The 16,352-nt window shown below is 37.6% G+C and overlaps 1 protein-coding gene across 1 annotated transcript in view; it reads right to left on the reverse strand.

Annotated features, from left to right (window-relative positions):
* Positions 1 to 1,028: 1,028 nt before the first annotated feature.
* The window catches only part of LOC150077947 (neuropeptide F receptor-like), a 134,642-nt gene continuing 119,318 nt past the window's right edge, over positions 1,029 to 16,352 (reverse strand). Inside the window, exon 2 of the mRNA XM_090384882.1 lies at positions 1,029 to 2,489. Within this exon, the coding sequence (XP_090241008.1) occupies positions 1,264 to 2,489 (1,226 nt within the window). The 3' untranslated portion in view covers positions 1,029 to 1,263. The remainder of the gene's footprint in view (positions 2,490 to 16,352) is intronic.

The following is a 16,352-nucleotide window of genomic DNA, read 5'->3' on the forward strand; positions in this document are numbered from 1 at the left end:
TTTTTCCATAACATGCCAGAAGCAGTTCTGTCTTAAACGTTTTGGGCTAATGGGTGAAGTGGGTTCCCCTTTCTGACAAAGAATGGATATCAGTAAATAAAAAAACGGCATAGTCAGAACTCTGATCTTATAAAGAGGTGCTGTACAAATCATTAGATTACTGTTATAAATCGTTATGCTATATAATTATAATTGCATGCATTCTATAGTTGGACATTTGGGAATGAAAAACTTGACTCTCCAAGAGAGAGAAATGAGTTTATTCAATCAATCAGGCAACATTTGTGCATCGCAAGAAGGAGAACATATGCAGTATAAAGCAATGTATGAATGGCAGACAATGAAACTGGCAGGTACAAATAAATACTGTATATCAGGTAAAGAAGACAAAAGAGGTCGAACTATGTTGTGACAAGCAAAAGCGTGTATGTCAGTAGGAAATTTAATGAGGAGAAGTTACAATAGTCTCGATCGTCACTGTCAGCCTTCCTTAAACTGTCCTTGTATAAATAAATTTCTAGTGTCTTTACTTTCTAGTTCAGTTCATTAATTGAGTTCTTAGAAATGTGAACCTCAATTTTTATTTTAAGCGCGTCGTTTTACAGGTAGATTGCTTACCATTATTCTCCAGTTTTCTCTCATCCAATTATTATTAATTATGACTGTTATACAGTATAACCAAATTAAGAGGTAATGTACGTCATAAATAGCCCATAACGGAAGTTTACTCTTTCGGTCTTGATTAATTGGCCAATTACAATTTAAGATTTATTATAATTAAAGTTCATATAATATCTACATCAAATACATAATAAATAGGAACGTAAAGACCCATTTGATTAGAGTTTGTGTAGCTACATGCAAATCTATGAAGGTATTTTCACAATATTTTTTATATCCAAATGACGAACCACTGCAATGATCATGGTGCCACAGTTAGGATAGAATATGTAATAACAGCAATTAAATGGCATGAATCTGTAAACAGAGTATTGAGTAAGAGTCTATAAATATCCACTGTGAGAGCCGGTATCGCACTCTATTTAGCTATTATGAGTTTATCTTTTCTATTATAATAGACTTCTAATAGGTGCGTCATTCCAGAGAGAAAATAATTCATTTATTTCGATAGAAATTACTCCCCTTCGAGGAAAAATACTACATTTTGAGTTACGCATCGGTCATGAGGTGACCGTATCACAAAGCTGTCGTGAATGGTGCGAGTGTTCAAACACTTGGTTTTCAAAGGAGTTCATCGATTCTTCAGTTTTGTTGACAAACTTTAGACTTGCCGTTTTCTCCATTAATAGGGGGCGTTACCGTGACGTGGCCTTTCGTATAAAGGACAAATGATTCCGTTCTTTCATTCACAGCGTGTTTTTTGTTCAACGATGGAAAACTTCGGCAACAAGTGGCGAATATTTCTTTGAACTCCTTACGGAAATTTTCGTTCAACCACCCATACAGAAGTGGATTGGAACACGCCGAACTCATCCCCGCCATATGGCAGCAAGCAAAGACGACCCGGAAGACTGAGTCATTTTCGAAGGGATAATAGAAGTCGGAAATGATATTAAAGATGTTAAGAGGCAGCCAGCTCATACCAAATATCAAGGCAATCGATATTAGCAGACTATTGGTTTTCTGCATTCTTCTCTTGTCTCTTTCGTGTTTCTCTTGTAACTTTGTCCCTTTGGTGATCACACGGTACCTCAGCTTACGGCAAATCCTGGCGTATGATACGCTGACAATGACTATTGGTAGGACATACTGGAACAGCATTGAAAAGACCGAGTAAAATCCTCGACCGTGTTCTAAAGGCCACCTCTCCAGACAATAATCAACAGATTCCAACCAAGGCAGATTTAGTTGGTGATGATCAACAGTACGAAAGAGAAAAAGGGGAGTGGATAGCACCAAAGCGAACACCCAGATCGAAGTTAGAGTTAATACAGCCCTCAACGGTCCACAGTTTTCTTGAGTGGGATACAAGATCACCTTATAGCGATCAAGTGCAATGGCTGTTATGCTGATGGTGGACACGAAAATACTCGTGGCTTGAAGTCCAGCGGACAATTTACAGGTGAGTATTCCAAGAGGCCAAAATTTAAGGACTATTTCTACTAAAGAAAATGGCATCGTAAATAGACAAAGAATTAAGTCCGAAATTGCGAGGTTGATAATGAACACATTTCTTGCTGTCCTCATCTGAGGCTTTCGGGCTACAGCCATGCACACCATACCGTTTCCGGTTGCTCCGGTTAGGATTAGCAGGACGTAAGTTAGTAGAAGTGCAATTAGGGCATTGTCGTCAATCGCACGATTGTTCACAAACTGTTGCAAGAGTTCAAACAAAAGACGCTCCGTGTCGTTGATGGTCGGCGTTACATTCCGGCCACCTTCTTCCACGTATGCCGTTAAATTGACGTTATCTACTGGTTCCATCACCTCATCAATCTCTTTAGAGGGAACAGGCAATCCCTTGTAAGCTGAAAAGATATAAAAAAAGGCCAATTAGATAACTTTTATGGCTTAGCACTTTGCACTTAGTCTAATGGCCTTTATTTCTTAAGGCATAGAAAACAAAATTAATGTTTATTACTTTACTGACGGAAATAACTGCTTATTGGGGTAAAAAAACGGACGCTTAAATTATAGGGCTCTGCGCCAAAGTTCTGCACCAGCTAGACAATTCGAAACGAAGTTTTTGCTAGCACACTAAGTTTATACAAAAGCAGGATTAATTGAATTAGAAATTTTCATTCGTTTATTCTTCATGAAAGCCGGAGGTCACAAAGATAACTGCGGTGAAAATGAAGAGGGGAAAAAAAACATGATGACCCTTAATACATAAAACACGTGTGATGCAACAAAAATTTAGAATTTTTAAAAAATGAAGAAACACAGGGTAAATTAAAAGTGCACAGTACTCTTTAAACATGATTATTATTACTTGTTATTTCAAATTATCGTAATGAAAATCTTGATAAATCAATTAATTTTTGACTATTAATTAAAACTAGTTGACATCTGTCAGGCTTTCAAAAAAAGTCTTTGTTTTTAATTATAAGTTTTATATTCTACAGCATTTCACTTGTACGTTCAGTTATCCTTCATTACACATGCTAAAGCTCTAAAACATAGCGAAGTGGTTAATTAAAAAGTGTATTTGCACACGCGGTTGAGTTGTAATAAATGGACACTGCTCTACTTTTACTAATGTTATCGGTGGAGTGCCCCAGGGTTCGGTGCTGGCCCATTTTTGTTTTGTGTATTTATTAATTATATCGATGAAGGTATATCAGGCTTAATGTCCAAGTGTGCAGATGATACAAAGGTTGGTAGGGTTGTTAATGACAGTAAAGACAGTATTGTAAGATGTAAAATCTTACAAATATAATATTTTGTGGAAGAGGGAGATTTATTTAAAGTAAAACTTATAATAAAGCAATATGGGGGAGCGGAACATTACAAGTTAAGAATATTACTAAGATCACTGGCAAGGATTAAATTAGACAACGTTTATGAAGATCAGCGTTAAGCTTGACAAAGGCTAATGGCAAGGAATGGGTGTACTTCGGTTCCCAGCGCACAGGAGCATCCAAAACAATGGAAACTGGTTGCAACTGTTATTAGTAGAAGGTGTTAACTCTGGAAAACAATGGCGCGAAGGACCATGCTACCGTCGGGACATTTCTTTAATCAGTGACACCTGAAGACACCTGGACAGTAAAATACGGAACAATGCTGGGAATTAGATGGAAGTCTGGCTCTGGTCGACAGTGATGGCAAGTTTTATAGATCGTGGGAAATTAGTCTGCTACAGTATAACTATAAGCGGCTGACTTCAAAGGTACTGACAGCCTGAGAAATTTTACAAATTTCTTAAAATAAGAAGTTAGATCGGGCAATAAGGAAACAGCGTGAGAAAGATAAAAATTAGCGAATAAGAAGAGAGTGGAAGTTGATAAAATGAGTAAGATTGGATAACTGAAAACTAGGGCGTTTTTGACATATGTAGGCGGTACAGAAAAGGAGATGAACAAAAAAGTGAGTGAACAGGAAAAAACAGAGTCATACCCCGAGTTGAGATTCATGTGGGTGTTTATGGAAATGAGTTAGAAGACACAGAGTTGAGAATTTGGGAGTGTTGCGAAGATGAGTAGGAGAAACCACAGTTGAGTTTATGTGGGTTTTATGAAAATGGGTTAGTGGGATTCTAAGTTGAGTTTTGTTGGTGATAGGGAAAATGAAATAGTCAGCGGACACAGCAGTCGAGATTTTCGTCGAGATAAGTAAAATGAGTTAGTAACATGGACAGTTGAGGGTTCTGTTGTAGTAGGAAATATGTAAAAGTTAACAGTCGAGTGTCTGGACGTGGTGGGAAAAGAGAAGGGTAGCGCCCTGGGGAAGTTTTCTTCTTGAAAGAGTTCTTAATAGGTGGAGCGGTAAAACGAGGGTAGCACCCTATCAGTTTTTCCTTGTGATAAGTTTTAATAAAGTGGAGAGGAGAAGGAGTTAGTGTGAGATGCCCTATGAGTTTTCCTTGTGATAGGTTTTAATAAGGTGGAGAAAGAACGCCAGTCCCAGTGCAGCAAAGAGTTCCTAAAAACTACCTGTAGCAAAACCAGGTGTAGCAGATGAAGGAGATCCTCAGTGAGGCAAAAAAAAAAAAAAAAATGGAAGTTTGAAACCGCCCCGGAAAGCAAAGGAAAGAAAAAAGATAGAAGTAGGTGAGATATTATTAAGTACTGTAAGTTGACAAGGACTGTTGGTGAAACAGTATAGTGATTAATTAATGAAAAACAGAGATAGCACTAGAAGTAACTTGATAGATAAATTATCTCTTAAGTAAATTATATATATACTAACAGAGTTTAATAAAAAAAAAAGACTGTTGTTCAAATGAGAGAAACGAAAGATAAGTAATAGATTAAATTGTTGTTCAAATGATTATAATATGTTAGAAGGATAATAAAGTTTATAGTGAGAATCTTGGAATGTTCTAAAAAATAGATAATTGAATATAGTAAATTTTATGTGAGAATATTTGAATGTTCTAAGGATAGATAATTGAATATAGTGTTTGTATTGATGAAGAATTGTTGATCTAACTGAAAGACTAATAACAAATATAGACTTTAGGAAAGTTAAGATTGGTCTTCAGTGTATTGTAACAGAATGGCGAGAACACAGATTATAATGATGAAACACAGATTATAATGATTATAATGATGAAAATAGCATATTGATGGTTAATATAAGAATAATATATGCAAGGTATCCTTGACTTAACCTTGTATGCATATTACATGTTTTTTTATTCAATTGGATATTATGTTGTATATATATATATATGTAAATAAACTTTGTTGTTTGTTAATTTGTGAGTTGTTATTCCTGAACACTCAGCCTTTCCGAAGGGAATTATAATTAATTGAGAAGTTCCCTTGAATCTGGAATTTTCCTAGGAAGTAAAGTCAGATGCGTAAGTGGGGGAAATAAGAATAAAGTGGACAAACACATAATAGGGAACAAAACAAAACAAAAAAATAAATAAAAATAAGAACAATAGAATAAATAAATATATAAACAATCATCCTCTAATTCCACCCCCCACAGTATGCTAGTGCAACAGCATCTAGAAAAGTTAGGCAGATGGACTGAGAAGTGGCAACTGAACTTCAACATTGACAAATGCAAAATACTGCATATAGGTAGCAGTAACCCCAGAGGAACGTACCAACTGTGTGGTACTACACTCCGGAGTAGTAGAGAATGAAAAAGACCTGGGATTTATTGTGCAGCCAGATATGAAGTTTTCCGAGCAGTGCAGACAGGCTGATAGAGTAGGACATGGGGTTTTGTCAATGATATACAGGAATTTTGCGAGCAGGGACAGGGAGGTGATTGTCCCTTTGTATAAGGAAATGGTCAGGCCACACCTTGAGTACTGCGTACAGATCTGGAGGCCTCATTTTAGGAAGGATGTAGAGTTGCTAGAACGAGTACAGAGAAGGGCAACAAGATTGATGAGAAGAACAAAGGGTTCTCTTACGATGAGAGGCTTAATTCCTGCAAGTTGCAGCATCTAGAGACTAAGCACCTGCGAGGTGATCTGATTGAGGTGAATGAGACCTTGAATGGCTTGAGCAGACTCAATGCTGATGGGATTCTTACGCTTGCTGTCAGATTAGAACCTGGGGGGGGGGCATAGTTTCAAATTGAGGGAGGATAGTTGTAGAATAGATGTGCGGAAGTTTGCCTTTAACCAGCCAGCTTGTAGTTGATTGCTGGAACAGACTTTCATCTGTCGTTGTGGAAGTTGATAGCTTAAATAAATTTAAGGCTGAACTAGACAAAAATTGGAGTGCCCGGATGTGATAAATGAGAAGTTTTTTTTTTTTTTTTTTTTTTTGGCTGATGCTGTAGAAGCTTGCTTTTTGCATCACATGCCTCAACTAATGCTAAATGCTAATACTAACTCCGTCGGTAGCAGCATCTTGCATTCGCAGTCATACTACTGTCTGCTCGAAAGCCAGGAGCATATTTATAGTTGTTTCTGGCACTTCGTGCTTCTGACATGAATTCCAAGAAATTAGGTGCACGAGATGCATCAAAGAAATATCGCAGTCACATCATTCTCCAAATGATACGACCGCTATAAGCGTCAGCTAGGCAGTCTTTATTACACCTTTCAACTGGCGCTTGCAGCATTTTCTCTATAAATTGTTCCGCTACCTTTATCTCTGTTTCCTCTATACCCATCCAGCCACTGCCCCTTGTTCTGCTTTCACACTTAATGAATGAATACTTCAAATTAATTGGCAATAAAACTGTGGAGTTTAGTACTGTGTTCGATCAGCTGGGACTACAAGCGCCTTTAACGATTGCTTATAATTGAGGCATATCGATCCTAAGGTGAGTTCTCGCTCAATAAGCAACTTGTTTATACGTTCATTTATTTTGGCATATTCGAATACTGCAGGATAGATAAGAGAGAATCAATTGCTTTTATCGGAATATAAATCTCTAGTCTTCTCTTCGTTTTGAATCAGTTGAAGGAACATATTTAGAGAGTAAATTAGCAAATTCCTAACTGGATTAAGATGTCGGACAGCAAAGTTATTAATCAAAAACTTATCGTATCTTAGTCTGGAACGGATAATGTTGTTAGCAACACCAATTTATACTCCAGGTGTGTACTTACATAACTAGTCTGATATAAATTTGCCATGCATTCATCCATTTTTGAGAAAATGCTAGGCGTTTACTCAGCTATTAATCATATCAGTGTCCATGCTTTTCCTAACACCATTAACACTGAATAAGTACCGAAATGGCCGATCGAACTTTATCCCTTCTGTAAACACATGGTGGCTGTGTTTGTGCCGATCATTTAACACTGTAGATGATGAACAAAATTCCAAATTTAGGCTGATAAAACTAGAGTCATAAATAACAATCAGTAGAATATCCACTGGGAGATAAAAATACCTGATGGCAGGGACATCTAGCAGAAAATTGTAAAATATGACAAATGTCGAAGGATTTAGGAGAATTTTCCTAATTAAGAAAGCGTAAATATGAGTTATAAAGGAGTGGTAATAATTTAAAGTGGTGACGTCATAGTGAGAAAATAAACTTTACGTAGTTTGGTCTAAGCAGGATAATTTGAGGCAATGGAATTAGTATAATCAGAGGTAGATATCAATCTAAATTATTTAATGAAAGATCGAGATACTGTGTGCCATTATTAGCAGTTGTAATTACGATACATTTTATTAATTACGCAAGTTCTGCAAAAGGCATGTGCATTTGATCAAGATTTGTAATTTGCTGAATGCAAATCATTTAAATTTATTAAAATTTATACGTAACCAACGAACCATCTTAAGATCAGAACTCTTAGCCACAGAATTACGTTCTTGACATAATTAATAACAGTTTCTTGAAGTTCATTAATGTACTGACTTGTTTGGAAAACATCACGATGTAAGGGAATTTTGAAATGAAAAATTTCTGCCCATTATATTCCCTTTTGTGTTTGTAGTATTCCACACAAACCACAAGCAGCTGAGGACGATATGCCACTTGATTTCGCAACTACTTAATTAATTTTATACCCACCGTAGTTTTATTCTTTGACACCAAATTAATTAAAGTTAAATATTTAAATAAATATAGGCAATTCAAACTGGAGGGCCTCTTCTACTTGAATGTGTTTTCTCTTCATACGAGAGCGACGTTGGTTGGGTAAACAAACCTCTTAACGGTAAAATAAATGTCTACATTTCTTTCTGTGACCTTTTCTATGGCATTCTGACTGGTCTTGAGTTACTGAGATGTTCGCACTAAAAGTAATCAATGAATTCCACTTCGCTAAATCCCTTGAAGACTACTTCAAAAAAGAAAGTTTCCTATCTTAACAAAGTTACGCAACACCCCTTTAGTTGCAGGAAATTGCAACTGTAAAATATGCGATTATATTTTCATCTATAAAGGTGATCAGCAGTTAGCTTGGAATTCATTTGAAACGTGTATGCCGAGGAAAATTGTTGACAGAGTTTCAGAAGGGAATGTTAGTTGGACGTCATGTGGAGAAAAAGTCTTTGCGTAGCCAAAGGTAGCCAACGCATTAGTAGTTTCTTTGAATACTTCTGCCTTTCCTTATCATAAAACATTGAGAATGTTGATCGTATCGGAAAAATTCGGTTCTTAAATTTCACATAGGTGTTATCAGATGAGTGTCGAAAAAGTAGACCCTTGTCCATTCATCCGACCAGCGATTTTTGGCAGAAAAGGAAGTTAGTGTTTCATCAGGTGCTACGTATACTTTAGATCTTTCCCTGCTGGATTTGTTTCTATCGATTTCCATAGTTCGAACGATCCAAAATAGGATATCATTGTATGAACATTTATGTCATTCAGAACGCACAAATATCTTGAAAAAATTAAATTATTGCGCGAATATGATACAAACCAAAAACGCCACTTCCAGGTCATAGATGATATTTTCCAGGTTTTATTCATCAAAGAAAAAGTGTGCGCGCTGCAGTATATGTCAGCGTAATCATAAAGCTATAATCGTGGTGGAAAATTTATCAAGAAATTTCGATTCTCTTGGTTTTGTTGTCGATCGACAGCTTCTGTATAGAGCTGTAGCTTGTATGGTTTCGTTCTCAGATGGTGATGAAGTAACACGTATTATTGACCTTGACATGTGGGACTTCGCGTAAAACTTTCTCGAACCAACTGCACTGCGCCCTCAATGACTTTTGTCTGTAGAATTTTCTGTAGGTGTCTTTTTTAGCCGTGTTCAGAATTTACGCATAAAAACGGTAGAAAATTGCTGCTGGTTGAACCAAATTGTGCACTTCTATCAACCCTTTTGAGTTTTGATAATTCTGCCCTGATTAAAATTTTGCGATTATGCTGCCATCTGCTGCAACTCGCTGATTTTCCGGTTGGTGAATAAAATCTTGAAGACATTTTCAATCGCTTGGAACCGTTTTAACCGGTGATCTCAAATCCTTCATTTTATATCTGAATTTGTGATTAAAACAATATCTGCTCTGTTAATTTGCGGATTATGGTTTGTGTTTGGGCGTTGAGTCCAGAACTCAGTCTGTAACGAGCTGTTTTTAATATCGGGGGTGTGCCATCTTGACTCGGAACTGAAACTGCTCAGAGAAGGCGAATTAATATTATAAACACAATATTTAAATTGGATAATCTCTCCATCTATTTAGCTACCGGGATCCGTAAACTCTTTTCGAGTTTTAGACTTTTCTTTTTTGTTTTTAGTTTCTCAATTAGTTTTTAGTGGAATGGCAATCGACCATGCAGTAAAGCACCCTTAAGGAGGGGTTAGTATTAGTAATGGCTATTAGCAATGGCTAAGTTTCCAGCTTTTAGTTTTTAATCGTTATCATGCCCTTGTGGATAGCACAGTTGCTAGGATCACCGTTCTCCCCACAGGGTGTAAAAGACCACGCTACTCTTGCCTGAAACTGACTAACTCAGCCAAGTTGTGAAAAAAAACCATAAAAATTCGAACTGAGATCTTCTCCCACGTGGTGTGGAGAGGATGCTGATTATGCCAACTGTTCTACCCACGAGGGCCATGCATCAATGAAAAAGTCCTGTAATAACGTCCATTTCGGGTAGCCTCCAGAAATATGGTTCAATAAAACCATCCACCTGCTTAATAATTCTAAAAATTAACAAAATCAAGCGACTGCCTACTACGAAAGACAATATTCTCCAATTATTTAAAACAAAAATATATTTCAAAATGAGATAGAATATTACTTAGGATTTCTTTGTGGGGTTTTCTAACGAACAGAAAAATCACAAAGAATGGCTAGAAAGAGATGAGACGAATGGTAAGATGTATGCAGATTCTGGTCGTCTCATATTCATTCTCTCCGAAGGCAGAATTCAATTATGCACGTTTCGGATGATGATATTATCCCACGTAATGCACGAGCACTTATGTTCTTCCGCAGGAAATTTGAACTTCCACACTTTCACAGTTCACATTCTCCAGTAGTTAAACGACAGTTGACTCAGTAACGGGTTTGTGTGTCGTATTTCAGCTGACATATTTAATCCGGACTATAACGAGCGGAAAATTACTTCCTCCCGAAATTAGATATTAGCACACTTGTAGAATTCTGAGCGAGGGCCTTCTGTCCTAAGAGCCATCATTAATCACGTCACAGACTGCTTTATGAAGGAACCTAACATGACGGGAACCATAACTTGATGGAAAACTAAGCTATCACCACTCGAGCGCGTGTGATAACATGCTTCAGAAAATTTTGATTACATTACACAAAGATTAGACTTATTTCGAGGGCCTTAAGGATTGCCTCTGTCTGCCACGCATTAAAGGGCAGGTAAATGTTGTAATAGCGCATAATTATAAACGATTTCAGACGAAATCGTCTTGACTAATATTTATTTCACAGCTGGGACGTGTTAATGTTGGTTATTTAATTTTGTTTATTGTCACTAGATGGCGCTTGTTAGAACCATCACGCGTTTATTCGAGGGACTTTTCTTTTTCCTCTTTTAGAGTAATTTCCATCTTTAAACCAAAAGATTAGCATGTGAGACAAGAAAGGCGTTATCTTATTTTTTTTTCTAACTTAAGTAGATATAGACCTTCGTGCATGTTGGTTTAAATTTTCTGAAAACAGAGTAATTACCATCTTATCGTTCGCTTACAAAGCTTTTGATCCGTTACTTTAAAGTTTACATACTTTCAGAAAACTTTTAGCATTTATAATGCACACATTAAAATTACTCTTAGGAATAGCACTCAAAAGTTCTGTTTTTAAAACGTGGTGTCAAAGTTTTTATAACTTGAGGTACGAATTAAGGGGATTCATCTCTCGAGTTATGAAAAATGATTATAAAATTTTATTTGCCTTTATTGAGCTTAATTAGTTATTTAGCCTTTTTAAATTTTTGTGGGATTTCTGTTCTTCCTTGGAGTTTGTTTCAAACGAATTCTTCTGGCATATTGGAACTCGCCTGGAGACCCTTTAAAAATCATACCATACCCTCTGTTGCATTCCACACCGACTTTGTTCCTTTTCCCTTGATAGCAAACCTGACAGGATGGTAGTTTTGCCACTGATAGCGTAGCCAGAATAATTGTCAACAGTTGTTCAGTGCGGTGTTTTGCACTAACTCAACAGCTTCTTAGCGAAAATCCTGAATCTGAATGTGCAGGACGTAGACTCTTAAATGTAGCTGCCAGTTTAATTAAAGTATAAATGCACACTCATATACAAAAATAATATGACGGTTTTCTCATTTTATATCCCATAATTCGTCTCAAATAACTTTATTGAAGTTGATCTAATGGTTTAATATCACCATTGGCCAACATGCCTTCAAACAAATAATCCGTTCGCTTTAACCTGTTTTTGTATTAGCCATACACACTGTCCTACCATTAATATCAGGACACATGCCTTTAGACAAAATAAGAGCTTTTATTGCGTCATTTAATATTTTGTGCTGAAACCTTTTGCTTTTATGACATCCTTCAATCTTCGCGACATACGTCCAACCAGCTTTTTACAAATGTCAGGTGATATATTCCTCCCCTCGTCCTTTAACGCAGCCAACAGTTCGGCCTTGTTCTTTAGACGATCTCGACGTGCACGTACCCAACGATCCAATACATCCCAAAGATGCTCGATAGGATTCAGATCAAAACTCTGGGCTGGCCAATCCAACTTTTCCACACCCATGTCCTCAAACCACTCTGTTACGACCCGAGCAGTATGGCATGGCTCGTTGTCTTGCTAATACAGGTACGAACCTTCCCCGAAGTATTGCCATAATGTTGGAAGTGTATAATTGTCCAAATGTCCTGGTATTGCACAGCATTCATGGTTTTGTCGATAAGGATTAATGGGCCCAAGCCAAACCATAAAAGGAGCCCCATACCATAACACTGCCTCTACCAAATTTCATTGTTAGGAGGATACAATCAGGAAGGAACTGTTCCTCTGGCATTGACCACACCCAGGAATGGCCATCAGACTGTTAGAGTGCGAACCTCGACTCGTCTGTCCATAGAACTATTTTCCAAAGCTCTACAGGCCAGAATTCGCGCTCCTTACACCATGTTAATTAGCATCTAGCATTTGTTGAGGTGATCAATTCTGTTGAACTGTTGAGGTAATTCTGTTGAACGTGTCATCCTGCATGCCCACTTTCGCAATTGTTCTGTTCGAAAGCCAGTTTTCAGGTTCTGTGACGTGTTGCATGCATAGGACCTGTTTCCCCATCCATGGAGGAGTGTCCGGATATTAATGGTAGGGCAGCGTACATAGTGGAAGGAAGCCAAGGGCTTTTGCTGCACAAGCCAAAAAATAAACTGATAATTATTTATATGTTTATTTTTAAGGAAGAAATAAATAAACTACCTATGCGATGATTCTCTCCTCACGTTGACACCAGCTAAACTTTGAATTTCCCCAAGCTGTCAGCCTCAAATAACCACAAAAGCAACTTGTTCCAGTAATTAAAACTCGCTGGCTAAAAGAAACTTCCTACAATCCAGTCTAAATGAATTAATTTATAATCATTAAGAGATAAGTTCATTTTATTTTCATTTCTTAGAGTCTTATTCATCTCGATCAACAATTCTCTAAGGTGTCTAGATACAAGTATATACCTTTTTCGGTTTTGCCAATATGCATATTTTAATATCATGCCCTGTCCTTTCGTGGATATCGTTTAAGAAAATCAAAAACAACAGCGATCCCAGTAGAGATCGTTGGGAGACAACGCTTCACACCTTAGTCCAATCTGAAGAGTAACCATTAATCACAACCCTAAGCCTCCTATCCTGCAGCCACCATGTAGGATTGACAGTTTTTCTTAAAATACTTGGCCGTACTTTCAATATCGCTAATGTCTCGCTGCCCGGAATCGCTCCTGCAGTTTATCCTCGCTATGAAGGGTTTTCTTTTACAGATATCGATGCCGATTACTTACATATTCTCGTGTGTCATAGTTTGGGAATTCCTTTGTAAATATACCACAAAGAAATCGCTTACAGTTGATGTTCCCTTTTTCTTGTTTATGAGACTCTTCTGTGTGGTTAGCGCGTTTAGTGACTTGTAACGCAATCCAGTTGCATTCTCCATAAATTTATTGCTGCAGCCAGCATTCTGATATCGGCATGGTTCCCATCGAAAGCAAATGAAATCGCCTTTGACTTGGAGTAACGTAATATTCAAGCCTATAAGAAGAGTTAAATTATTAATATATACCATGTGATAAGCAAGCAACATTACGAGACCTCGTGACAGGTCTGATCATGGGTACACGTGCAGGGAGAGCATCCAATAGAGAAGTTCGATGCAGACAGTAGCTAGGAACTTCAATAAGTGGCTACTGCAGGGTCAAAACCAGCAAGACTATAAATCCGGTTCGAAGAACATACTGCATGACCAGGACAACAAATACCTCGCCAGCTAAAAATCAAAAGAAGACATTCATCTAGAATGATGCATCTAATATAGGGCTCAGCAAAACAAACGAATACTGACTGACCGAAAGGGATTCTCAAATAAGAAAATGGTTGGAAAAGGGTGAAAAGGTATGATCATTGGATGTATTTATTCATTTTATTTAAGGGCCAAAACATTCAGGGATACCAGGAGCATTCCTCGTTCTCAACTTGTCAGGCACACAATCTGGTTAGAGGGTTCATCTGGATGATAGAGCGTAAACACGAAAAATATAGAAACTAAAATACTACTAGTATTTTAGAACCACTTATGGGTTGAAGGTTGGAAATATAGAAGATAGTACCCTGTTCGGACTGGTTTGGTTTGATTAATTTTACGAAATTCAACACCCCATATGGGAACTCTATTTCAAGATAGTGTTCCCATATGGGGTGTAAAAGAAAAATATAGAGCAAAAGAAAAGTTAGTTATTTAAAAGCAGATGAAGCAATATATTTAAGAATGTTTCGATGCTGAGAAAACAATATTTCTTATGCTAAAAATTAGTTAGGTCATATTTATTCTCAGTAAAAATATATGACCTTGTTTGGAGATGTGAACCTTACCGAAGATGAGCATGGGAACAGCAGACTATTTTTTGCGAGAACTAAGACAACTGGGCTTTAACTTTCCTCTCCATCCATCGAGAATTATCTGGAGATTGGAATTTAAGGAAATAGTGGTCAATATTTGAGAAATTATAGTTGTTTATTCAGAGCATGGTTTTGTCGAACTGGAAGTTAGAATGTGGTGTGCGTTTACAAGCAAAACTCCGCATAGTGTTCACTGATTTACAACCAACTAAAGGTCATTGATATACGGGAGGAAAAGAGTGGACGAGTTTAATTTAAGAACATAATTTCGCAGAACTCCAGCATCAGAGACCCATCTACTATAGCACGCACTGGGTCCCCAGACAGACAACTGCAAAACTTGAAAGAGAGTTTGTAAAGATCTTTATGCGGAACATGACAAAAATACTTTGAAAAATGGAGACCAGCTGCTTGAGATGTCTCTGAACGTTTCTGCAGAATTTGTCCGAAGATGGATAACATAAGCCAAGATATCACCTGTAGAATGATACTGATGGAATCCACATTGGCTATCGTTGATCAGATGGAAGGTTTCAAGGCAGTGTAAGAGTTGGCGTTTGATGAAGTTCTCCATTACTTTAGAAAGAGATCGGGTAAGTGCAATAGGATGATAATTGAAAGAGAAGGATTTGTCACCCCTTTTAAGAATTGGCTAATTTAAAATTTTAAATTTAAATCTTTGAATAATGTCTTATAACAGGACTCAATGACCGAGGGTCGACATCCCCCGTCATTTACTCGTGTTATCTTCTTGTTTAAGTTATTTGTTTGTTAGCGTTGGACATCCTTGAATTTCACGAGGCAGCACGTATGAAAACAGGTTCTTTTTCTAGATTATCCGCTAGAAATTCCGTGTGGTGTTCTTGAGGATAGCGTTTTTCTTATAAGTGTGAGGGGCGTTTGAAAAATTCATGGCCTGAGCATGAAGGATTTATTTGAGGTATCTAGTAACATGTTACTTTTCAACAGAGCCCCCTTTGGAGTCATTACGCTTTTGCCAGCGATGCCGCAATGCCATGCCGCAATTGATTCCAGCTGCGAACAAAGTTTTCTCTTGTGCTTCCAGGAATGCTACCACGCAGCATTGACGTCACTGTCGGTGGGAAAATGGATGCCAGCCAAGTACTTTTTCAAATTAAGAAATAGGTGAAAGCCCGGTGGTGCTAGATCTGATAAATACGAGTGATGGTCCAAAATTTCAAACCGCACTCCTGCAGTGCAGCCAAGGCAATGACAGACTTGTGAGCAGGCGCATTGTCCTGGTCGAACAACAATCATTTGTTAAGTTTTCCTCTACGTTTGTTTTTGATATTTTCACAAAAAGCCTCAAAAGATCTGCTTTTTCGATGCCAATCAAATACCGATGCCATCACCAGCAGAAGGAATCGACTTGGATTTTCTTTGGAGGTGGGGGGGGGGGAAAGAGCTGTGTGTCCACTGTTTATACTGTTCCTTCATCTGTGGCTGAACGTGATTTGCTCACGTCTCATCCATGGTCATAAACTGTGCAAGGAAATTTGCTGGATCTGCTTGTAAACGATGCCAATTTCGCTTGAGGACTCTTGCATTTTTCATCTGCTGTCGACAACTTTGGGATCAATCATGCTGACACATTTTTCGTAGAGAGAACTTTGTTATGTGGTACACACATTCAGATGAAATGCTCAAGACGCTGACAATGTACCGAACTGTCACTCGTCGATTGCTCATCACC

This window comes from Mastigoproctus giganteus, chromosome 11 (genome assembly GCF_048544385.1).
Source record: "Mastigoproctus giganteus isolate SK-2022 chromosome 11, ASM4854438v1, whole genome shotgun sequence".
NCBI lineage: Eukaryota > Metazoa > Arthropoda > Arachnida > Uropygi > Thelyphonidae > Mastigoproctus > Mastigoproctus giganteus.